Source organism: Diabrotica virgifera, chromosome 2 (genome assembly GCF_917563875.1).
Source record: "Diabrotica virgifera virgifera chromosome 2, PGI_DIABVI_V3a".
Classification (NCBI taxonomy): Eukaryota; Metazoa; Arthropoda; class Insecta; order Coleoptera; family Chrysomelidae; genus Diabrotica; species Diabrotica virgifera.
The window spans coordinates 63,623,601-63,650,722 of NC_065444.1; the positions used below are offsets into that span (position 1 = coordinate 63,623,601).

The window sequence follows — 27,122 nt, forward strand, 5'->3', positions numbered from 1 at the left end:
ATTTATAAAAATAATCTTTTTTGAGAACGATCTTAGGATTTATATTTTATATTTTTTAATATGTTAATAGATGATCTAGTTTAAGGTAACATTTTAAGGGGGTAGGCGCAAAATTTCAGGCCAATGCTTTTTAAATGCATTCATTTTTTTTCGAATATTGAGAAAACTAAAGCATTTTTGAAAAATTTAAACGCAGAATGAAAGATTACGTTATTACCGATGGCAGAAAGTCCCTGAAAACTTCTATAATGTTTATTTGAATAAGTTACAGGCCTGAAAAAAAGACAAAATTTAGTGTGATTTTTAATTTCAAATATTTCATTCAAAAGAAACTTTCTGTGTATTCTGAAGGACTTTCGGCCCTCGGTAAGAATTTAATCTTTCATTTTGCGTTTAAATTTTTCAAAAATATTTATTAGTTTTCTCAGGATTCGAAAAATAGAATAAAGGCATTTATATAGCATTGGGCCAAGATTTTGCGCTTACTCTAGGAAAACTTAGTTAACTCATGAAGGTGGTTGCTGCGAATTGGTATTTTAAGTGAAGACACTAATTTAATTTGTATATAATTTAAAAAAATACTGAATGCCGTTTTCAATTTCTTGTTATATATTTATAATGCACATAACGCAAAAACAAAGTTGTTAAATATATTCCACACGCATTTCGTGAATTGGACAAAGCCGTCTTTCCACTTGAATTTCTCCTGCGCCTGCGTGAGGTTCTTCCCCTTGATCTTCTGTCACTTGCATTTCTCCCACGTGTTTCTCAATTTCAGGCTTCGTATAATGGTGGTCAAGTTTCATTTTAGGTTTTTGGTTTAATTTCTTTTTACATTCCGCTATTAGATGTTTCCTGTTGTCCGTACCATTCAATTTATTAGCTATTTGCCTAGTTATGCGTTTGGGAAGATACCATGTACCTGTTTGATAAAAAGAAGAATTGGTAATAGTTGTGTCAATGGACTACGTACCATAGATATAATAACACATAGATTAGGCAAGGTCCGAAAAATAGCGTAACGCGGAGCAGTTCGGGTCGGTGGTCTATCTATCTCTCTCTACCGGCGCTTAGCTTTCTCTCTCTAGCATATGATGGCCGCTGCCTCTGTGTCTGTCTCGTTCCATTACTCCCACCTCTTGGTAGATACGCTCACACTCGTACGACAGACAAAGATAGCTAGACCACCGTACTTGATATTGGCGTTACACCCCGATGCATTTAGTGGCATAGCCCTAGCCTGGTCTATCGTTAATATGTCAATGTTACGTACACCATAAATAAAAATAAATTAAAGTAATACACACACTGGCAAATTTAAAAGAACGGGTTATTAATGCAATGTACTTATTAATATTTTACTATTTTATAAACTAAATCTACGGTTTATTCGCATACCACATGCACTAGATGCAAACATTAGTTGACAGTGATTTCGTCCTCAGAAACGAACGAGGTGGCTATTTGGTTCAGGCTTTGAATACTTTTTGGATAACGATTACTTGTATACTCGCGTAAATTATTCATTAATTTAAATAATAGGATTATTTTTTCACTATCTATCTATTTAGTTATTACAACAATTTATATACCATACAATAAAATCTAATAAATCGAGAAAAGAGAAAAAGTGATAAAGTGATTTTAATAATATACTGTTACTGTGGAACGAGTAGATACATTTTGAACACCTTTAACAACTAAAATCGATTTTTACATGCAGTGCATGTCTTATTTAAACTGAGTATAGATATCTTTTAATGCCCCTCGCCACAATAAAGTTTTAACTGTCAAAACGTCAAATTAATTTGTATATTTATTTGTGCTTTAAATTTTAAAGTCGTATTATCTATTGATAAGTTAATAGTAGTATTACAAGTACAGGTAGAAGTATAAACTTGTATTTAATTGATAAGTTAATTTTTTTGAATTTGTTGGAAGTGATTGTTCTTTTGGTTTATTTTAATCAGTGGTTTCTTATTACTAAAAGTAAAAATGGGTGATTTACCGAACGTACAGAGAACTTGCTGGAATGTAAAACACCATCAACCGTGACCGTTGGGTAAGTTGTTAGAGACAAACCAGGGAGTATGTAAGAAGAACGGGACAGTTAAGTAAAAACGTTTAACCACGGCTGAAGATGATCGATTTTTAACGTTGCAATTATTACGAAATGGACGTCAAACGGCAGATAAAACCAAAAACCTGCTGAAAAATGTTTGTGTAACCACCATAAATGAGTGCACTGTAAGAAGGAGACTTAAAGAAGCCGGTCTCAAATCATACGTGTTAAAAAAACTCCCCAGACTCCAGAGACACCATCGTGTAGCGCAGCTACAATTTGGTCGTGAACATCAAAATTTTAATGAAAGCTAGTGCAGTTAAATTCCCTTTACACGACCGTTTCATCAGAGATATTCTTCAAGATCATGTGGTAACTTTTGCACCTTACATCAGAGAACATTTTAATTTTAATGCAGGATAAAAATGCTTCAGGGCGACAAAAAACGAAACTAACAAAATACGAGTCTTGTTTCCCAAACTATTCAAGATCAGTTTTAAACAAAGAAATGTTATGAATTTATTATCAAACGATTTTTATGACCAACTAACCTACATTTATATCTAAAATCAACCCTAGCATTTAAATTTTGTGATAAAAAAATAACAGCAAAATTATTTGAATGTTTTATGCAGATTTAATATATGAAATTAATATTTTACTTGTGAGAGTAACATTTTATGAAAATCCAAGCTTGTAGAGCTCGCGTATGACCTGGTATTTGTTTGTTATTTTAGTATGTTTTGTTTGTTGTGCAAATGTATATTGTAGAATAATTTATTTCATACTATTTTTGTATAATGTTTCGACCGTTACTTGATGAAAATTCATTTTATCTAATAATATAACACTGAAAACTTTTGTTTTCAATATTTTCACAAAATTTATTATAACTTTCTGTCACTACAGCTGTTGTTTCGGCAGAGTGCCTTTCTTAAGTGACGTATTTTTACTATGTGTCTAGACTCTAGACAGTCACCCGTGTTGAGCTTCCCCCCCCCCTCCCATTAAAAAAACGCTGATTTAATCTGAAACGCTGAAATTGTCCTATTTCGTCACCTTGGTAGTTATCTAAGTGTTCCATCAAGTATTTCCTGTAGTCTGGGATTCGTTGCCATAATTTTTTACAAGTAATTTTTAAGTATTATATCATCAAAAAGATTTCACTCATTCTCATTCAAATTAATTTTTAAAAAATATTGTTTGAGTTCCCTTAGATTTATAAAGTCACATCATTTTGTCCATTTTCTTTTGATATCAATGGTTTGATCTCAAATTCAGAAAGATTTATTTTCGGCAATTGCCCAAGAGTAATTTTATTCAATTTCTCTGAGTACTTCGTATGGATTTTGCACAAAATATACCTCTTTTCCGTCTCGAACTAATAATTCATCGAGAGTTCCGTTTAAAAATTCAAATTCCACGTCCGAATCCTCATAATTTACAAGCTAAACTTTTTAACATGGAACAGAACCATTTGTCATGAATAAGGAATGACGTACATTATCTTTTTCTTTCCTCAACTTCCACACGTCTGTTTTAAATAAATTTCGAAAAGAGAAAACGACAATATATATCATTTTCTATTTCCCATATATTTTCACAAAAGTGGGATCCGCGTATCTACGTTTTGACTCGGTATGAAGAACGATGTCTCCTACGTGATAGATGACATCCATTATCAAATTTTGATACAGGTATAAAAACAGGTCTTCGCAGAAAGGTATCTTAAACTTTTTCAGAAGCGATGGCTTTTTGAAAGGAAAATATATTTCATAGATCTAAAAGGGTTTTCAATCGAAAAAAAAATATTTTATAAAATAACCGCGTGGTGCAATATTTTATTTTCTACATTACCTACAATACCAATAAAATTTTCTACAATACATTAAAAAGCATGTCTAGTTCTTTGTTTAATATTAGAGAGTTATTGCCACCGGCAAATAAAGGATCCTTTATTAGAGGATACTTTAATAAAGGACAACTACACGACGGGTCTAAAAGAGTGTTATTGCAAACGCAGTTAAGGAATCTTTTATTTTGACAAATGACATGAAATATTTTTGTAAATATAAAAATAACCTATCAAATTATATAAAACCTATAAACCATTTGTTGATAAAAATTAAAATAAGATAATTGAAAAGTGTAAAACGTTAAATTTAATTATTTTGTCATTTAAAGATGTTTAGAGAACAACATATATATCCCATAATACTCATCGTTCAATAATATGGAAGTGCAATTGGAAATACTATTTTAGGAGTTTTTAAATACTTTTGCATTATGAGTTTATCAAAAATGAGGAATTTCTGGAGAATATATTATTAGAGAATAGTGGATATCCAGTCCTTAACTACAACTACCTAATGACACCATTGCAGAATTTTCAGACAGAAGTTGTGTTTTATAATCAATCACAAATCCTTTCAAGAATTGTTATTGAAAGAACATTTGGTATTTTGAAGAGATTTCCCATTTTAACATATGTAATGAGATGCAAGTTACCTTTTGTTCAAAGAATAATATCAGCTTGTTTAGTTTTACATAATATGGCAGTAGATAACAGAGAAACGTTGAAATACTGGCAAATGAGTGTGCTGTTAAGGTTGATATAGAATAGAAGCTGTGGCAGTACATTTTCAACCAGGAGCTAATCTAATGCAACTAAATTGTGTGTGTGTTTGTTTAAAAATATTGTTCGACATTTAAAGTTTAGCTTAAACTAATTTTATTTTTATTGCACTGCAGTTTGTTAATAAATTTATAAATAAATATATGTAAATATTATATTGGTGACTGATTTTAAGTATTTTATGATGATTAGCAGGTTTTAAATAATAAATTTATAAATATATACATGCTATTTAATCCAGGGCGGATCTGTTTTGAGATGGACGTTGAGAGGTGACTCAAATTTTTTTGCAGAAATTGCTTGAAAATAAATCAAATAATAATATTTGAGTTATCCTCCCTCTCAAAAAGGTCCGGAACATTGTTTAAATAATCAAAATGTCAAAAATTGAAGGAAAAATTCGATTTTTTTCTTTGTTTTTTGATTATAACTTTAAAAGTATTCATTTCCGAGAAAAGTTGTACTGACATAAAAGTTGCGTAATTCAATTTACTATAATATAGAATTGGTTAGAAATTTAAAAAATAGTAACCCTAGTTGCAAAATAGCAATAATTGCGAAAAAACCATACAAAAACAAGTATTCGCATTTTACGTTTTTCAACCATTTATGCTACACTTAGGAGCTTCATATTTCTCCCTGAAAAACTTTATGATACAGTAAAACAATACTGTAAATTTCATTAAGAGCGGTTTAATAGATTTTGCAAAATAAATTTTGCAATACAGCTTTCGCAAAAAAAATTCATTTTTTCAAAATGTTACAGGACTGAAAGTAAAGCAGATAGCAAGTTGAATTTTTTTTTGCTTATAGAAATGTACTCTACCTTTCATTTGCAATTTTCAAAATTAAAATCGATTAATTACCACGGCGTCAGAAAATTTTTGAAATAAACAATAATGTTTGGTGCTACGCGCAGGACAGCTGTATTCGATTCACACAGGTTGATTTCCACCAAAATTTCTTCTAATCTTTATCTAATATATGACTTTCTTACTCTATATTTTGTTGTATTTTAATATTTTAATTCCACAAAAATCAAACTAATTTTATTATTGTTTGTGAAATATTGTTTAAACAATTGAATATGTTTAAAAATAATAAACTTTTATTATTTAAGTTAAAATATATGAACAAAGAAAGTTTTTGCTAATAAAAGTGTTATTTCAAAGGATAGAGTATGTGTTTTTATTTTGCAATAAACAAATTTATTTATTTATATCAAAATGTCATAAAAATTAAAATGTATCAATCATTATAAAAGGTCATTGAAATGCCCAATCAGAGCAACCTATCCGCTGTCCTGCGCGTAGCACCAATAATTAATGCTTATTTAAAAAAATTCCTGACGCCGTGGTGTTAAGCGATTTTAATTTTGCAAAATTGCAAATGAATGGTACAGTACACTTCTATGTGCAAAAAAATTTTCAACTTGCTATCTGCTTTATTTTCAGTCCTGTAACATTTTGAAAAAATGAATTTTTTTTACGAAAGCTGGATTGCAAAATTTATTTTGCAAAATCTATTGAACCTATCTTAATGAAATTTACAGTATTGTTTTACTGTATCATAAAATTTTTCAAGGTGAAATATGAAGGTCCGAAGTGTAGCATAAATGGTTGAAAAACGTAAAATGCGAATACTTGTTTTTGTATGTTTTTTTCAAAATTATTGCTATTTTGCAACAATTGTGAGTATTTCTTAAATTTTTCACTAATTCTATATTATAGGAAATTTAATTATGCAACTTTTATGTCAGTACAACTTTTCTCGGAAATGAATACTTTTAAAGTTATAATCAAAAAACCAAGAAAAAAATCGAATTTTTCCTTAATTTTTTGACATTTTGTTTATTTAAACAATGTTCCGGACCTTTTTGAGAGGGAGGATAACTCAAATATTATTATTTGATTTATTTTCAAGCAATTTCTGCAAAAAAATTTGAGTCACCTCTCAACGTCCAAATGTACTAATTTTTTTACAGATCCACCCTGGTCTAATTGGTGTTTGATCTTTTATCGTTTTAAGATATGTTCATTACGATCCTTTATGGCCCTCTCTTTTCACCTCTGGATAACTAGTTATCAGGAAGTTTATCTGACAGATTAGATACTAATAGATGTCTGACAGAGAAAAACTTCCCGTTAACTAGTTATCCGGAGCTGAAAAGACAGATACTAAGGATACTGTTATATAAACTTCCCAATAATTAGTTATCTGGAAATGAAAAGACCTCTAATATCTAAATAAACTTCCCGATAGACAAAATATAATAGAAGAATTAAGCTTTATGGTGGCTTTTTGTTAATTTTTTTGGCAGTGTTTAAATAAACAAATACTGATGGCATGAAATGGATCACGAACAAGGAGGTTCTAGGAGGAATGAAGAAAGAATTGGAGATTGTGTTTAGCATTAAACGCATAAAACTGCAGTATCTGGGACACATATGATAAATCAGCACCGTTACTCTCTGCTGCAGTACATATTATTGCAAGGTACAGTCAAAAGTAAGGGAAGACCAGGTAGAGGGAGAATATCAATGGAACTGTTTCTAATGGCAGATATTAGCAAGGTTATGATTGCTAATATGATTTCCAACATTCGAAACGGATAGGAACCAAAAGAAGAAGATGGCATGAAAATGAAAGTGTATAAATACTTTTGATTAACAACTTTATAAATTCTAATCTATAAAAGATTAAATTTTCAAAAATAAATACTTGAGCCTTTGTTTTATTTTGTTAACCTGTTGAATTGAACTCTATTTTGAATCTAGAATTTTAACAAATCCTAACCTTCATTAAAATTTATTGAAATTACCTCTTAAATCTATAATAAATATTTATTTCTATACAAAAATGTAATATATATTGAGTTTAATAAATGAGTTAATGATATTCTATGTCTGATCATTGTAATTAGTAACACTTTAATAGTTATTTATGATATAAGTGTTAAAAGTACACGTTTAAGGCACGCATTCTGCAATTCACATGAGTGCCTTAAAAATGTACTTTTTAACATGCATATCATACAATATTTTTTCTACAAACGTAATTACAGTACAATATCTACAAAAACTTTTACTTGTACTTGACTGACATTCCATTTTTATATTTTTTTGACATTACATCAAAATTGTCTATAAATCTAGTAAAATAAAATTACACTACATGTAAATCAAAATGTAAATTCGTACAGGTTGAAACAAATTTTATATCAAAGTTTAGGTGGGTACAAAAGATATTTTCAAGAAAGTATCCAAATCATATAAGGGGATCATTGTTTAAATAATTAAAAAGGGGTCATTTTTGCAAAAAAATTACTTTTTTAACTGCTGAGGTCATTCAATTACTAATGAAGGTCTATAGGATTGTTTTCTGTAAAGTTGAAGGGTAAATCTTTCACATAAGTCTTACTAAATTAAATTTGACCCCCTATTTATTTAAATAATTATACATAAATCTTTAAAAATAAATTTGCAAAAAATTATTTTTAGCGTTTTAAATAAGCACATATTTTACAGGATAAGTTGTGATATGTTATCAGTATTAAGCAAAAAAAAATTGGTCGAAAAATATTTAATATTTTTTGAGATATTGAATTTGTTTATTAAATGTTACTATATTTTCAATTGCAAAAACGCGGTTGTTGCCAAAGAAATATTCACCTGTATTAAATCTTATTATTTTTATTTTTATGTATATTTTCGATAAATGTATTGATAAATTTAAATTTCAATTAAACTGCCCCCTAAAAGTGCATTTGAAAATAATTCAAATTTGTTTAAAATTTGTTGTTTTAATAACGTCGCGGTGATTAAATATTTTAAAATGCCGTTCCGATAATTGGGTTCCTGGGAATTTTTGACTAATTAACAATTTTTTTTGTCTTTTTTTTTCTCTTCTTTTTTTTTTCTTGGCATTGTATTACTACGGGCCCTTTTTGGGTTAAGTTTCATTAAGAATATCGAATCTCTAAGTTGTAGATTCTAGACCTAAAAATATCAAGATTGGTCTAAAATCACTTAAATAAAATGTGGCTACTTACTGAGTTACAGGGTGTTTTATTTAAAAATTTAAAAATTATTTTCACCAAGTACTTTCAAACTATTTGACGTATCCTTATCATACTTTACAGAAAGTGTGATTACTATACAGTCTACTAAATTGTGATAACTAAAAGTTTCTAGCTACCACCAGGGGCGTACGACAGGGGCCAGTTAATGGTTGACCCTTCACAAATTCTACGCCACTGAGGGAATTACTATTTTAGCGAAATTTTTCGATTCTCCAATACTTTCTATGTAAATAATATACTCTTTACTGGTAATGATTAAGTCATTAGTTTTCGAGATATTGGACGTTAAAAATGAAACGGCATAGTTATTTTGATTCATTCATTCATTCATTTTAAACTTCCAATATCTCTCAAACTGATGACTTTATCAATACCAATAAAGTGATTTACATACAAAGTATTGGAGAATCGAAAAATTTCGCTACAATAGTAATTCACTCAGTGGCGTAGAATTTGGGAAGGGTCAATCATTCACTATCCCCTGTCGTACGTCTCTGGCACTAGCTAGAAACGTTTATTATTCACAATTTAATAGGGTGTATAATATCCACACTTTCTGCCAAGCATGATAAGGATACGTCAAATAGTTTTAAAGTACTTGGTAACAATAATTTTTAAATTTTTAAATAAAACACCATGTAACTCAGTAAGTAGCCACATTTTATTTAAAAGATTTTAGTTAAATCTTAATATTTTTAGGTCTAGAATCTACAACTCAGAGATTCGACATTCTTAATAAAATTAACCCTAAGAGGGCCCGTAGTAATATAACTCCAAGAAGAAAAAGAAGAAGAAAAAACGACAAAAAAATTTTGTTAATTAGTAAAAAAATCCCAGGAACACAATGATCGAAACGGCATTTCAAAATACTTAATCCCCGCGACGTTATTAAAACAAAAAATTATAAACAAATTTGAATAATTTTCAAATGCCATTTTAGGGGGGAGTTTAACTGAAATTTGAATTTATCAATACATTTATCGAAAATATACATAAAAATAAAAATATTGAGATCTTAAGCAGGTGAATATTTCTTTAGCAACAACCGCGTTTTTGCAATTGAAAATATAGTAACATTTAATAAACAAATTCAATATCTCAAAAACTGTTAAATATTTTTTGACCAATTTATTTTTGCTTGATACTGGTAACATAGCGCAACTTAGTCTGTAAAATAAGATATTTTATAGTACTTATTTAAAACGCTAAAAATAATTTTTTGCAAATTTGTTTTTAAAGTTTTATATATAATTATTTAAATAAATAGGAGGTCAAATTTAGATTAGTAAATCTTATGAGAAATATTTACTCTTCAACTTTGCAGGAAAAAATCCTATAGACCTTCGTTGGTAATTGAATGACCTCAGCAGTTAAAAAAGTAATTTTTTTGCAAAAATGACCCCTTTTTAATTATTTAAACAATGATCCCCTTGTATGATTTGGATACTTTCTTGAAAATATCTTTTGTACCCACCTAAACTTTGATATAAAATTTGTTTTAACCTGTACGAATTTACATATTGACTTTTTTTTATTTTATTAAGGCTATATACGGTCAATACGAATTGCAGTGCCTTAAAAATATTTTAAAGCACTAGTGCCTTAAAGTAGCATTTTTAACGCACGCATGGAGTGCTAAAAATTGCATTTTTAACACGGTTGTAGAAAAAATTATTTACATAATATTCCTTTTTACAACTTTTTGTAATCACTAAAGCTTCAATAAAATGTTCTTTTTTTATATTCCTTTGGGTCAAAACATTAATAATCTATATCTGAGAATATTACTTAGAGTTCATTTTAATAAATAAAACCGAACATACAACTTTAATGATGAAAGTTTAATCGAATATCAATCCCACAATACATAAATTATCAATCCAAAGAAGCCACAAGATAAAAGATAAATTCAAAATACAAGTGAAGTTAAACCTTTATGTCAAAATAAAGGAACTTTTATTAAAAGAACGGTGTCCTCTAATTTTCCTTAAATACAGGCGGGCTGTATTTTATTAAAGGACAAAAATAAAAGACGCAATACTGCGCATGCTTATATGTCAAAATAAAGGATCATTTATTACAGGTCGACTTAAAAGACGTTGGCAATAACTCTCTATTATCTCTTTTAGTTGGCCACTAATCAGTACCTATATATTTTTTATATCAGTATATATTTATCTACTCGTTCCATAGTAACAGTATATTATTAAATCACTTGATGACTTTTACTCTTTTCTCGAGAGAGAAATATAGTGGTATATAAATTATTATTGTAATCACTACATAGACAGTGAAAAAATAATCCGATTAATTAAATTAATAAATAATTTACGCGATTATAGTAAGTATAAGTAAATGTTATCCAAAAATATTCAAAAATTGAACCATATGGCCATCTCTACGTTCCTGATCACGACATCGCTGTCAACTAATATTTACATCTAATGCATAGTTTATGTGAATAATTTTAGTGTAATAAGTTCTGTTTGGAAATGCCTATCATATTAAGTACTTAATACGTCATTATTCATTGTATATTGTGGTAGGGGAGCCCAAGCGGGAATTTTTGCAGTTACTCGAGCGCGTCAGATTATCATATGGGGAGAAACCTGGTACCCTGCAGATGTACCTCTACCATATATTGGCTCTTAACACAGGGGAGTTCGTTAAGGGGGGCCCGAAAAAAAATCTATCCTTAAATAAACTCGAAATTGTCAGATTAAGATAAGGTAAGTTAAGTACATGCAAAAGAGTGTATATTTAAAAAATCTGACGATTTGAGCCGGGCGTAAGGAAATGGGTGAGTCCCAAAGTTTCACAAGAAAAAAGCGAATATTTCGCGAAATGAATGACAGATCGAAAAACTAAAAAATATGTCCTCAATATCTTTTAAAAATCTATCGAATGATACCAAACACGACTTCCCACGGAGAGGGGTGGGAGGTAAATTTAATATTTTAAATACGAATTCCGCGATATTTCGCGAAATGAACATCAAATCGAAAAACTGTAAAATACACTTATTCAATATTTTTGAAAAATCTGTCGAATGGCACCAAACACGACCCCCTCACGGAGATGGGGTGGGGGCTTACTTTAAAATCTTAAATAGAATCCCCCATTTTTTATTGCAGATTTGGATTCCTTATGTAAAAATAAGTAACTTTTATTCGAAACATTTTTTCGAGTTATGGATAGATGGCGTTATAATCGGAAAAAACGATTATTGGAAATGGAAAATTAAATTAAAAAATGGCAAGCGCCCACTAAAATGGAAAACTTTACTTAACTTTTTTTGGTTTTAGGACTTGTTCTTCACAACCCAATAGGTCCCCATAACGCTCGAGTGACTGCACATTTAGCATACTTTGCTCCCCTACCATTGTATAAACAACTTAAAACTCATGTGTCCAAGGGTTGTTGAGCTAAATAAACATATAAAAAAATTGTGTAATTTGAAAGTGTAAAACTTACAACGTAACTCATACAAATTTAATAAACATTTTTGAGTATATTCCTAATTTCATATTTTGCTCTCGTTTGAGGTAATGAGCGTACCCAAAAGGGTTCTTTAAGTTATTTTCCTGGATGTGTTTTATAATTGGGGTAATTAAACTAATTAGTAGACCATTCAACTATTATGGTGTTTGATAATACGCTGGCTAAAACCTTCTGTCACGTGCCTACTCCGCTGCTTTCAGCAGGTCACGCATATCGCGCACATGTAAGAGCTGTATTGTAAGGGTAATCGACTTCACACGAATGCTTGTCATGCTGTTGATTCTGTTATTGAACCATCCGTTGACATACTATTAAATAATGGCGTTTGTACTGTTCATCATTATACAAACGCAGACATATTATTGATACGGTACAATCATTTTCGTGTCGTGTCGAAAAACTACTTTCGTAAGTTTAGTTCGAAAAAGATCACAAACGGTTTTTATAAACATAAAGACATACAAAATATACATGGGTACAAGAAACAAGAAAACTGAGGTCTGTTATTGATTATGTTATAGTACCCTCGGAGATCCGTGGAAAAAATTTACACCCAAAATAACAAAATTCAGTTTGGCAACACTGTGCGAATTTTGATAGTAACATATCCTTTTTAAGATAAGCACAACTGTAATTTAGTTCAAACAAATTAATATATTTTTTTTGCCAACAAAAATGAGATTTTTCAACCAAATAATGTTTCAAATATGATGTGCAAAATAATTTTTAATTGGGTTCTGCTAATGGGCTTGCTCTTTTTGTCATTAAAGTAAAAAAAACAAATTTTACTCATTAAATCAATGTTGTCCGGTTATCGTCTTAATTATTTTAACTGTACTAATATCCGTTGGGTAATTATGAATGATTAATAGTCGTTAAAATATTTTATCTGCAGCAGCTTTTGGAATATCTTAAAAATATCGAATTTCATTGATAAAATGCGCATATTCCACCGATCTTCGCTTCGACAATACAGTAAACCACGAAAGCTTGATAAAAATAAAGGATGTGGGAGTAAAACGAATAGCAGAATACGGCACAGATCACAAACTAGCAAGCGCTTGGATGGATTTCCCCTTTATATATACCCAACAGAAAACAACCTTGAGAGATGCTGATGAATTTACAGCTCCAGCTACATTTCTCAATGTATGTTCAATAAAAGAAAAGAAATTCAAAATAAACTAGAAGAAGACTCCATTGAAGACATATAAACGAAGATTGGACCAAAGGCTACAAGAGTTTAGGAATGAATGTTTAGACTAGAACAAACGTACGGAGACATGAAAACCTGCCAGAAGACAGCGGTCCTAGCAGTTCGTGGAGAAGAGGATCAAAGATACACCCACCAAAATACAAAAGTAATCCAATAAATACTGAAATGTCTGTGAAAGTCGTGCCAAAAAATTAAACAAAGATAATCAAGATCAGTCATGTCAAAGATACGGCCCGCGGGCCGCATCCGGCCCCCGGGCCATACCAATACGGCCCGCGATCGCAATGTGTCACAGAAAGAAGAATCATGTTTTTTAGAGCTTTTAGACTTCACTCGATTGCTCTACGGAAGTTTTAAAATGCGTACACTACACTACATTTATAAGTCATTTCAAAGGCAGCGCGTGCCTAGACAAGCGAGAGAGATAGACAGTAACACCATCTCTTAGCGGAAACACCCTATTATTTTTGTTGAGAACAATAGAATTTTCCATGCGCTTCGAGTCTAGACTAGAACCTTCCTTATCGATATAAAAGAAGTGCGTCGACGTGCCACGTGCTACGTACTCCACCGAAAGCCCAAACGCAAAAAGATTCATGTACCGTCCGCTCTAATGCAAACATGCATTGACGAACTCCCGGTGGAGTACGAAAACATCCTTGAGGCTACCCCGTTAGCCTACCGTACCCACCTCTAACATTTCCTCTTCCCTACCCCGAACAGGGAGAAGTTGGTTTTTTGCGGTTTCCCCAACTTCATTGCACAATTATACCTGTTCGTCCCAAGAAAATAGCCGCAACTATTTTCTCCACTCGAACGCACACTGTCCACGCTGCGCTCAAAGCCACCTCCTGACCGCCGACGAGGGACGCAGGTTCGCCTGTCGTTGTACAATGGTTTCTAGGGAGACTGGTCGAGAGCAAAGCACGGACAGTACACGTAAATGTCCATGGAACCAACAACAATCCACCAAACTTTCTTCTCTGTTGGCTTCTAGCCTTCTGGACACCACCGTCCGGCATAACCCAGGATCCAAGAACACCAGGACACGGCGCTTGCCCCAGTGTGTTTTTCGGACTGTTTGCTTTTGCTGCCAACACCAAACATTCACCTCAAACCCTGAAGAGGACAAAATCCTAAACGGGGAAGCACATTGTACGCATTTCTTCTAAGCATTTTTTCTAGACAAGCAAATCAAACAATGAGATGATGTGTCACGTGAGTCAGTTGCGAAGTAGTGGTTGAGAAGGTATTGTACATTTGTTTGTGTCGTGCGTGTGCGATATCCATAATTGTGTCGAGTTCCATATTTGTTACGATTTCGGCATAATGTCACAAAAACGTAAAGTTGATAGTGAACGTAGAGTTTTTCAGTCTAAATGAGAAAATGCATATTTTTTCATAGAATGGAAAGGTAAACCACTGTGTTTGATTTGCAATCAAACAGTTGCTGTTTGTAAGGAGTTTAACTTGAAGAGACACTGTGATACGAATCATAAATCAAAATTCGATTGTTACACTGAAAAAATAAGAATGGACAGATTGTCATCTTTAAAATCTAAACTTCAAGGTCAACAATCGATGTTTACTAAAGCTAATACTGAGAGCGAAGATGCCCTGAAATCAAGTTTTATTATTGCATTAGAAATCGCGAAGAGATCAAAACCTTTCACTGATGGTGATTTTATTAAAGACTGTATGTTGAAAGTTGCCGATGTTTCATTTCCATTTCAAAAGTCAATAATTCAAAATATTTCGCTATCAAGAAACACTGTTGCTTCAAGAATAAATGATTTATCTCAAAATTTGGTTCTTCAACTGAAGGAGAAAATTAAGGAATTTACAAACTTTTCACTGGCTGTTGATGAGAGCACTGATACTGTTGATACAGCTCAACTTGCTGTTTTTATACGAGGTATTAACAGTAACTTTGAAATAACTGAAGAACTATTAAAGTGCGTTCCATTGACAGGTACTACAACAGCAAATGATATTTATTCTGCATTGGAGCATTTGATGGCAGAATATGGACTCGATTGGAATATACTTAGCAGCACAACTACGGATGGCGCTCCTGCCATGGTTGGCCAACATTCGGGCGTTGTAACTAAATTAAAACAGAAAACATCAGGAAATTTTGTGGGATTTCACTGTATAATTCACCAGGAATCATTGGCATCCAAACATTTAAAAATGGACCATGTCATGCAACCTATAATTAAAATAGTAAATTTTATAAGGAGCAGAGGACTAAATCACCGACAGTTCAGGCAGTTTTTACAAGATTTGGACGAAAAGTTTTCTGATGTCCCTTATTTCACCGAAGTTCGTTGGCTCAGTCGAGGAGTAGTTTTAGAAAGATTTTTTGCATTACGTGACCCTATTCAAGCTTTCATGTTAGAAAAAGGCAACCCAATTGATTATGACAATGACTGGTGGGTTGATTGTGCCTTTTTGGTAGATATGAATAAACACTTGACTGATCTGAATGTAAAGTTACAGGGTAAAAATCTGATTGTCACTCAAATGTACTCATGTATTCAAGCCTTTGAAACAAAGTTGAGGCTGTGGGAAAATCAGGTAAAAAATCAAACTTTGGATCATTTCCCTCATTTAAAATCATTTGGCACAGTGGATCAAAAAAAATTGGATCAATATTCTCAACTTCTGCAAAATCTTATCACGGAATTCAACAATCGTTTTGAAGACTTCCACAAAATGAATGAAATGGAATTCCCAATTTTCAACAATCCATTCAATTTTGAAGCTTCACAGGCACCAGTTCATTTGCAAATGGAGTTGATAGATCTTCAATCGGACAGTATTTTGAAAGAAAAATTTAAAGAGGTTAACGCACTTACATTTTATACACAATATTTCAAGAGTTTGGATAACTACCCGGAATTAAAAAAGCATGCAGCACGCATTCTGTGCATGTTTGGTAGCACCTATTTATGTGAGCAGATCTTTTCCGTCATGAAAATAAATAAGAACAAACATCGCACAAGACTTACAAATGAACATCTCCAATCAATTCTTAAAATAAATACAACGAATATGATACCTGGCATCAATGAGCTTGTCAAAAACAAGAGAAGTCAGGTATCTGGATCCTCGAGCTCAAAATAATTACCCTCTTTTATAACTTTGATATGATTTTTAACAACCGTATATTATAAGTATACTATTAAATAAAATGTTATAATAATTCAGTACATTTTTTTTATTTGAATCTGGCCCGCCGACACATTCTGAATTTAATATATGGCCCTCTGCAAAATTGAGTTTGACACCCCTGATCAAGATCGTAAGAATCAAAGAAAACGAATGGCAAGAATACTATAAAAAATTGCTAACTGAAAGCAGTACCCAATTTAATAAAACAGAAATAGATGGAATATAAAGCTCTACTACTCATACACCTGACGAAATTTAATTTAGCCTAGCTGACGTAAAAATAACGATCAACACCCTAAAGAACTAAAAAGCAGAAACCCCCAGCAGAATACCAAATGAATTGAAAAAAATGGGATCGGAAATATACAAAATGTTTGAGAGAGCACTGAATGAAGAAGATCAACCGGCAGAATAGACTCAGGCATATAAATATAGTCCATGTGGTTAGACCGCTCTCGTCTGAAAAAAATTCTGATTCGGTTTCTTTGTGGATTCCTATTCAAAAATATCTCCTTTAACAAATCTGAAGGGTGCCGGGCGAAATTTTTGGGCAGAAATTGTTCAAACAATTTTTTTTAAACAAATACAAAAGATCACCTTTTTTGACCCAAAGAATATTTTTTTAGGTTTCTTGGATCATTCTAAACAAGAAAGGTATCTTTTGATTTTTCTCAAAAATTGATAGTTTTGGAGTTATAGGCGATTTAAAATCTGAAAAATCCGAAAATACGCATTTTCAAGGCTTAAAAACTCATATTTAAATTAGTATTTCGGAGGTTGCGAAGTACTTGAATTGTAGTTTAAACATTCATTTTCAAAATTCTGCAGACTGATCGGATCTAACTTAAATTTACACCGTTGTTATTTAATTGTTAATTATGCGTGTCCATCCGATTTTTTGCCGGTGCGACGCGCACTATTTCCAAAAATTTCCTATTTTCCTCCGAAATATATATTTTAAGTTTTTTCAGGACATTCTAAATAAAATAGGTTTCTTGTCATTTTTCTCAAAAGTTAATTAGTCCAGAAAGCCACTGCGCATTCGCTAGGAAAAATATTCTAATTAGGATTTTTTGCACAATCTTACTCAAAAAGGACTCCTTTTAACAAATTTGCATGTTGCCAGGACCAAAAGGTGGTCAAAAATTTTTTAAACGTTTTTTTTTTTTGTTTTTTTCCTAAAATTAATTTTTTTGCATGGAAAAAATTAAAGCGCATTTTCGGATTTTAAATCGCTTAAAAACTTTAAAACTATTAACTTTTGAGAAAAATGACAAGAAACATATTTTATTTAGAATGTCCCGAAAAATCTAAAAAAATAATAATATATTTTTCAGAGAAAAATAGGAGATTTTTGGAAGAAAGTGCGCGCCGCACCGGCAAAGAAATCGAATGGACACGCATAATTAACAATTAAATAACAACAGTGTAAATTGAAGTTAGACCGGATCAGTCTGCAGAATCTTGAAAATGAATGTTTAAACTACAATTCAAGTACTTGGCAACCTCAAAAACACTAATTTAAATATAAATTTTTAAGCCTTGAAAATGCGTATTTTCGCATTTTTCAGATTTTAAATCGCCTATAACTCGAAAACTATCAACTTTTGAGAAAAATCACAAGATATATTTTCTAGAATGAGCCAAAAAACCTAAAAAAATATTCTTCAGGTAAAAAAGGTGATCTTTTGTATTTGTTTAAAAATATTGTTTAAACAATTTCTGCCCAAAAATTTCGCCCGGCACCCTTCAGATTTGTTTAAAGGGGACATTTTTTAATAGGAATCCACAAAGAAACCGAATCAGAAATTTTTTCAGACGGGAGTGGTCTCACCAAATGGACTAATAAGATATCAATATATCAGAAAGAACTTAGAAAAAACTGCGAAAAATTTCGAAGAATCACCATTATATCGTCTATAGGCAGACTTTATGGAAAGACCATAAAAGAAAAATTAGAAATAGATATAAAGGAAAAAATCAGAGAAGACCAGGCAGGGTTCACAGCGGGAAAAATATGCTTAATCGAGGCATAGGCCGTAAGAAGCTTCCATTCCAGAAACCTCCTTAAAGCAATGGAAGACATCGAAGTTCCACGAACATTAATAAATGCAGTAAAAGCACTCTACAAGAATAACAAAGTAGTGAAAGTAGCTATCAAGTCAGACAGTAGAATATGCAGTCCATTTAAGACGACAAAGGGACTACTACAGTGCTGCATGACATCCCCTATCTTGTTAAAAATATTCCTGGAAAAAATCCTGAAACCATGGAAAAGAAAGTGCGAAGGAATGGTTATACCAGTAAGAAACAAATACTTATATACCTTAAGTTTTGCTGACGACCAAATAGTGATCTCGCTTTACGAGGAGAAAACTGGAACAGGAGTATACAAAGAATGGAATCGAAATAAATCTAAAGAAATCTGACTACCTAAGAACGGAGAATATACAGAAATAAAACAACTGGAAATAGACGAAGGTAAATAAGAGGTAATCAGAGGAACAGACCAGTATTTAGGTTTCATAATATCGAACAAAGGAACAACTGAAGAAGATGCAAATAATGAGGTAAACAGACTGCATACGAGAATTGAACTCTGTACTGTGGAATAAAAATATCAGTATAAAACCAAAAAAAAAGGAATATATAACACCATGACAAGAAGAATCAGAACTTACTGGGTGTGAAAATTGAATAATAAAGAAGAAATCTAAAAACAAAATAAGAGCAACAGATATGGAATTCATAAGGAGAAGTTGCAGAGTAACAAGAAAAGATGGAATAAGAAATAAATTACGAGATTAGGAAAAGCATGTGAATGAACTTAGATATTATAATAGACTACATAGAACAGAAGAGATTAACCTGGTACGTGCACGTCAGAAGAGCAGACAAAAACGTTGGATAAACAAAATAAAAGACTGGAGTCCGATAGAAAGAAGGAAGAGAGGCACACCCCGAAGATCTTTCAGAGATGAAGTGGACGAAGCAATGGACAGAAGAAATCTACAGGAAAGGGCGCAAAACATAAGAACTAGGGAGAACCGTTGAGTGAAGGAGTACAGTGAAAACCGTGGAAATCCTTAGTATATACATATACAGGGTGTCCCAGACTAATTTTATTATTTATTCTGCTCAACAGGCCATGTAGCCTGGGCGTGAAATACACAATTACATTTTTTACTGTATACAGGGTGTTTCATTGGGAAACGGAAATACTTCAATTGTGAATAGAGGTCACCGAGGCGGTTCTAGGTATACTACATTTTTTGCCCTACCGACTTTTATAACCTAGTTACAGGGTGTTTTATCGATTTTGCCAATTTTTTCCTAAGCCATAATTTTAGAACCACACTGTATATTTTTTTGATATTTGGTACACATGTGCCTCATTCAAAACCCAAACGACCGACATAGTAATCACAAGAAAAATCCAGGTCCGGATTTACAAAAAATTATAAAGTAATTGTGACCTTAAAACAACACCCTGCATATTGAAATTCTGAAAATCTGTTTGCATATTTGAAAAGAGCACAAAAAACTAAGTCTAATCGTTCGCTTCAATTTTTCGGCCAGACAATTTTATGACTTTTTTAAAATTATATTGAATTTTTTAAGAACTCTGACATTAAAAAGAAGGTATTATTAACTTTTAATTATAAATTATATTAAAGCTATTAAATAAATACTTATTTTAAAATTAATCAATACCTATTTACCACATTGGAACGACCCAATTATGAATCACAAGAAAAATCCAGATCCGGATTAACAAAAAAATAAAGTAATTGTGATCTTGAAACAACACCCTGTCTATTGAAATTTTCAAAATTTGTTTGCACATTTGGAAAGACCACAAAAATCTGAGTTTATCGGTTTGCTTTAATTTTTCGTGAAGGAAATTTAATGCCTTAAATTTTGAAATTAAATATATTGATAATTTTAAGAACACTGAAATTAAAAAGCAGATTTTTAAAGCATTTTTAACAATAAATTATTAAAATTATTAAATAAATACCCATTTTAAAAATAATCAATACTTATTTACGACATTCGAATGACCCACTTACAAATCACAACAAAAATCCAGGTCCGGATTAACAAAACAATATAAAGTAATTATTGTAACCTTGAAACAACACCCTGTATATTGAAATTTTCAAAATCCGTGTGCACATTGGTATGAAAAGAGCACAAAAAACTAAGTTTAATCGTTCGCTTCAATTTTTTGGCCAGACAATTCAATGAATTTAATTTTGAAATTATGTCGAAATTTTTAAGAACTCTGGGAACTCATAATAAAAATATCGATATAATTTCAAAAGTAATGTCGTTAAATTGTCTGCACAAAAAATTAAAGCAGGACATAAAACTTAGTTTTTTGTGCTCTCTTCAGGTGCAAACGTATTTTAAAAATTTCAATATACAGGGGGTTTTTTCAAGGTCAGAATTACTTTATATTTTGTTGTTAATACGGACCTGGATTTTTCTTGTGATTATTAAGTAAGTCCTTCTAATGCTGTAAATAATAACTGATTATTTTTAAAATTAGAATTTATTCATTAACTTGAATGATTTATTAATAAAAGTGCTTTAAAACCTGCTTAGTAATTTCAGGGTTCTTGAAAATTTGAATATATTTAATTTCAAAATTAAAGTTAACACAGTTTTGCACAAAAAATCAAAGTAAATCTATAAACTCGCATTTTTGTGGTCTTTTCAAATGTGCAAACAATTTTTGAAAATGTCAATATACAGGGTGTTGTTTCAAGGTAACAATTACTTTATGTTTTTTGTTAATCCGGACCTGGATTTTTCTTGTGATTAATAATTGGGTCTTTCCAATGTGTTAAATAAATATTGATTCATTTTAAAACGAGTATTTATTCAATAAATTTAACAATTTATAATCAAAAGATAATATGCTTTTTAATGTGGAGTTCTTAAAAAATTCAATATAATTTCAAAATTAAAGTCAAAAAATTGTCTGGCCGAAAAATCGAAGCAAACTATTAGACTGAGTTTTTTGTGCTCTTTTCAAATATGCAAACAGATTTTCAAAATTTCAATATACAGGGTGTTTTTTTAAGGTCACAAATATTTTATAATTTTTTGTTAATACGGACCTGGATTTTTCTTGTGATTAGTATGTCGGTCGTTTGGGTTTTGAATGAGAGATATGTGTACCAAATATTAAAAAAATATACAGGGTAGTTCTAAAGTTATGGCTTAGGGAATAAATGAGCAAAATCGATAAAACACCCTATAACTCGGATAATATAAAAGTCGGTAGGGCAAAAAATTTAGTATACCTAGAACCGCCTTGGTGACCTCTATTCACCATTAAAATATTTCCGTTTCCCAATGAAACACCCTGTATACAATATACAATATTAATTTGTGTATTAAAAATACATTATATAAATATATACATATTATATAGCTCGCATTTTACTATTCTCATTTTACCACTTCTCTCCATTCTTTTCTATCTAATACCTTGTTTCTCCAGTTATCTATTTTTAATTCACGTAAATCTGCTTGGACGCAGTCAAACCATCTTTTACGGGGTCTCCCTTTCCTTTTTTCCCGACTGGTTTCCTGCTCAATATCATCCTGGTCATTCTATGATTTTCCAATCTTTGCACATGTCCCAGCCATCTTATTCTATGCGCCTTTATTATTGCGGTGATTATTGGTTCCACATACAGCTCTTCCAACTCTTTATTTGTCCTTCTTCTCCATCCCATTTGTGTATTTATGCCTCTTTAAATTGATCGGAGAATTTTCCTCTTCCATCTTTCTAATCTTTCTTCATCTACCTTTCTCAAAACCCATAATTCAGTTCCATATACAACCGTAGCTCTATAGCCCAATAAATGACCGTTTTGGAGTGTAATTTCCGGGGGCAACTCCGAATTGCATGAAAATTTGGATTTAGGTTCTACTTGCCCTTCACTTCAAAGTTGAATTTGTGCCGTTGGTTGCTTTTACTTTGGGGGTGACATTTACCCCTTCTCGGGGGGTGAAAATCGCGTCTTTAAAATAAGGCCGGAAAGTTTTTTACGTAAGTCAATACTTTTCGAGTTATTCGTGATTTAAAATGTTGATTTTTCGACAAAAAAACTACGTTTCAGACCGTGCTTCCCAAATAACTCAAAAAGTAAATATTTTATCGAAAAAAATATTTTTAACAAAAGTGTAGCCTATATAAAAACGAAAAAAATGGTGTACCAGTAAAGTCTACAAATTGAGTAGAAGCAAAGTTGTAGCTCATGAAAAATACGTTCTTATTCGTCTAATTCCAAATCGAATAATTCAACGCGAAATCACCGAAGAAAGAAGCGTTTTTCGGGAAAACCTTATTAAGATTTTCAAAGTATCGAAAAAAAGCTTGTTATTTGTTTTTTACAAAAGTTTACAGCATCAAAAATAAACGAGTTAAACTGAAAAAAAGTTGGCCCCTTTTTTTGGTAAAAAAAATCGTGAATACCTCCCTCTATTTAGCACCCTGAATAAAATTAATCGTTTGCCTTTACCATCTATTTAACTGTATGTGTATTGTTTATATGATCTGTAAGTTTGATTGGTTTGAAGTGCTTATTTTTAAAAACATTTGGTTTTATAGTAAAAAAAATTTTCTAAAAATTTTTGAAAAATTTGTTTTTTCAAAATAACTTAGAAAGTATTACTGATAGAAAAAATCTTAAAGAGTAAAAAAATGTAGGTTTTGCTCTTATAAATATGCTAGTTTCATTTTGTTTCTCCGTAAGACAAAAATTGGTTAAGATATGGCTGTTCAAAATTTGCATACACTCGTGATTAGTGACCCATTCAAGCTTTCTCAATTATAACCCTTTCAAAAATAAACACCTTAAACCGGTGAGACTGACAGATCATAAAAAATAGATAGGTAAGTAAATTGTTTGTAAACGGTAGCGATTAATTTCATTTTGGGAGCTAAACACGACGAGATTTTCATGATTTTTTACAGAAAAAAAAGAGGGCCAACTTTATTTTGAGCGTAACTCGCTTACTTTTAATGCTAAAACTTTTATTACCAATTAAAACAAATCTTTTTATAAACACTTTAAAAATGTTTAAATGGGTTTTTCCTGAAAAGTGCTTAATTTTTCGGTGATTTTATCTTGAAATATTCGATTTGGAACTAGACGAATAAGAACGTATTTTTCATGAGCTACAACTTTGTTTTTATTTGATTGATGGACTTTACTGATACACCATTTTTTGAGGTTTTTTATAAGCTACACTTCTGCTAAGGATATTTTTTTGATAAAATATTTACTTTTTGAGTTATTTGCGAAAAATTGTTTGAAAACGTAGTTTTTTTGTCGAAAAATCAACATTTTCAATGGCAAATAAGTCGAAAAGTATTAAGTTACGTAAAAAACTCTATAGAACAAAAGTTGCTTAAAATCAGTCAATTTATCCATTTCCGGTCTTATCTTGAACGTATGTTTTTTCACCGTCCTAGAAGGGGTGACTGTCACCCCCCAAGTAAAAGCAACCAACGGCACAATTTCAACTTTGAAGTGGAGGGTAAGTAGAACCTAAATCCAAATTTTCATGCAATTCGGAGTTGCCCCTGAAAATTACACGGTATCGCCGAATTTCCCGTTCAGTTACTGGGCTACTAATCACTGTCTTGTAAATTCTTTCTTTTATTTTTCTTGAAACAAACTTAGACTTCATTAGGGATCTCAACATTCCGTATTTCTGGTTGTCTTTTGTAATTCTGGATTCTATTTCTTTATCTTCATGTCCATTATCCTTTACTTTCACATCAAGGTAGGTAAACTCTTCCACTCTGTCAAAACTGTATATGTAATCTTTCTCCCCTTGTATTTTTATAAACTCTTCATTGTCTTCCTGTGTATCCCCCATTATCATGTACATATTTAGTTTTCTTTTCATTTATCCTTAGGCCAAACCTATTTGCTTCTTTTTCTATGTTTTTCACAATTATTTTCAATTATTTCTTTGATTTTGCTAATATTGTTAGATGATCCGCGAAGCTATACATTGATGTTCATTTTTAAATATCGTTTCTTCCATTTTTATGCTGCAATTCCTCATTATTACTTCAAGAACAATATTGAACAACGTGGCTGACATCGGGTCACCTTGCCTGAGTCCTTATTTGATTTCGAAGTCCTCTGAGACGTCTTTAAATAAATTAATTAAATAAATTAGTCCCCAAGACTAATTTATCCAGGCTATATTTCTTAAACGAATAGAGATTTTCGAATGGGACAAAAACTGATATATTCCATTTGTAATACAATTTAATATGGCGTAGAGAAAATCATCCCCTAAATATTCATGCCTTAGTTACAACCCCTAACTTTAATTTCTTCAATAGCACCCTGTACACATTTTTATAGTTTTGGATGTGGTCTTCTATCGTCTATTCTCTTTTCAACAGATTTTTTAAAAATAAACTCGGTTCGTAAGTAATCAAGAAAATATCAGTTTATTTTTGTTAATTATGTGTCCCAGACTAATTTATCCAGGCTATATTTCTTAAACGAATAGAGATTTTCGAATGGGACAAAAACTGATCTATTCCATTTGTAATACATTTTAATATGGCGTAGAAAAGATCATCCCCTAAATATTCATCCCTTATTTACAGGGTACCATTAAAAAATTAGGGGTTGTAACTAAGGGATGAATATTTAGGGGATGATCTTTTCTACGTCATATTAAAATGTATTACAAACGGAATAGATCAGTTTTTGTCCCATTCGAAAATCTCTATTCGTTTAAGAGATATGGCCTGGATAAATTAGTCTGGGACACCCTGTATAGTTCGAAAAATGAACATACCTAAATAACATCCCCATGGAGTTGGTGGAGGTCTAGGAACTCCCGGCAATATATGGCCTCTTTTATTAGCAATAATCTGCGTTTTTCCTAATCGTGCTCCTGGAATTTCACAGTGGTACCTAGGAATTTCCCAGTTCCGTAATACTGTAGGCATGTATGCCATATCGTACTGAGAGGCTCGATATAACTTCGACATATTGATTTTTAAAAAATTTATTTTTAAATATGTATATTACAACATTCTAAAGCTCTTGAAATATTTGACAAATAGTGTATGTCACCCAAAAATGTATTCTTCTTTTTATTTTATATTAATTAAAAACTACCGGAACTTACAGAGCTGTCATCAATGTCAAATCTTATTATGTCATATATTAATTGATTAATCAAAATCTTTATCTTTCAAGGTCAGCAAATGAACGTAAAATACGGCGATACCGTGTGATTTTCCGTGTAACCGCCAAATTGTATGAAAATTTGGATTTAGGTTCTTGCCCTCCACTTCACTTTTCTACTTGTACTTTTGTGTTTGACTGAAAAGTTATGATAAATTACTTTTAATGGGAAATAAGCCACAATTTTACCAAAAAAAAAAAATGATTTTATTAACGTTTCGAAGCCCAAATCTGGTTTCGTTGTCAAAATACAAAATACTACTAAAATAAACAAAAATGTTGTTGCTAAGTAAAAAAATTCTTCTAATCATTTATTTAATCTGACCCATTTATATTGGCAATTCAGATGTATATTATACATTTTAAAGTAGAAGACTTTAAAATGATATCGCCAATATTTATGAGTTGCGTTCCTGGGAAGACTTTACTAAAAGATGGTTCATTCGATTACATGAAATCAATCCCAACTCAAGAATATCCGTCACAAAAAAATCATAGCATGTGATCTGTCTTTGAAAAGACAACCAAATGCAATGATGACAATAAAATTCTCGTGTTAGAGATTCCATAGTAAATCACGAGGGAGAACCAGGAAAAAACCTCGTGATACTATCCCGACATCGTAAGTATTTGGTCTTACATTTAATTTACTTTCAAAAAACTAATACCAAATTCTGACTTTAATATGTTTAAATTATAAATAATATTAATAATACATAGATATAAAATAAGTAATACTAAAATATAAAATTTGTACTAACTCGATATGTTATTGACGTACTAATCGTGGTATTTTCTTTCTATTGACTTCCTCTTTCAGTATGGGTAACCACATCTTACTGCATTCTACCGAGGAATTTGCGACACAATTGGTTTCATTTAGCACAATTAGAGCCGCTTCTTTGATTTTTCTCTTTTACTATCTGATTCTTTCAGGACTATACTTGAATCTCTCCACTGAATTCTATGTTAATTATCCCATGCATGTTGACATATTTGAGATCTATCAAATTCTCTATTTTTAATATAAGACTGATGTTCACTTATTCTAACGTTTAATGGTCTTGATGTTTCACCTAAATAAAATTGTTCGCATTCACAAGGTATTTTATAAATACAATTCTTTGTTATTTCTTGTTCACTGTTAGGTTTACTTTTAGATAGAATAGATCTCAATGTGTTTGTTGTTTTGAATGTTGTTG

General features: G+C 31.3%; 2 protein-coding genes across 2 annotated transcripts in view; one reads left to right on the top strand and one right to left on the bottom strand.

Moving 5' to 3' along the window:
• Window positions 1-27,122, top strand: part of LOC114326263 (out at first protein) — a 590,880-nt gene that overhangs the window by 342,312 nt on the left and 221,446 nt on the right. The window lies entirely within an intron of this gene.
• On the bottom strand, window positions 592-25,800 carry LOC114326264 (uncharacterized). The gene is made up of 2 exons (XM_028274577.2): window positions 25,526-25,800; window positions 592-922 (listed from the first exon to the last, which is right to left on the bottom strand). The coding sequence occupies exons 1-2, from the start codon at window positions 25,719-25,721 to the stop codon at window positions 645-647; spliced, it is 474 nt and encodes a 157-aa protein (XP_028130378.2). The 5' UTR covers window positions 25,722-25,800; the 3' UTR covers window positions 592-644.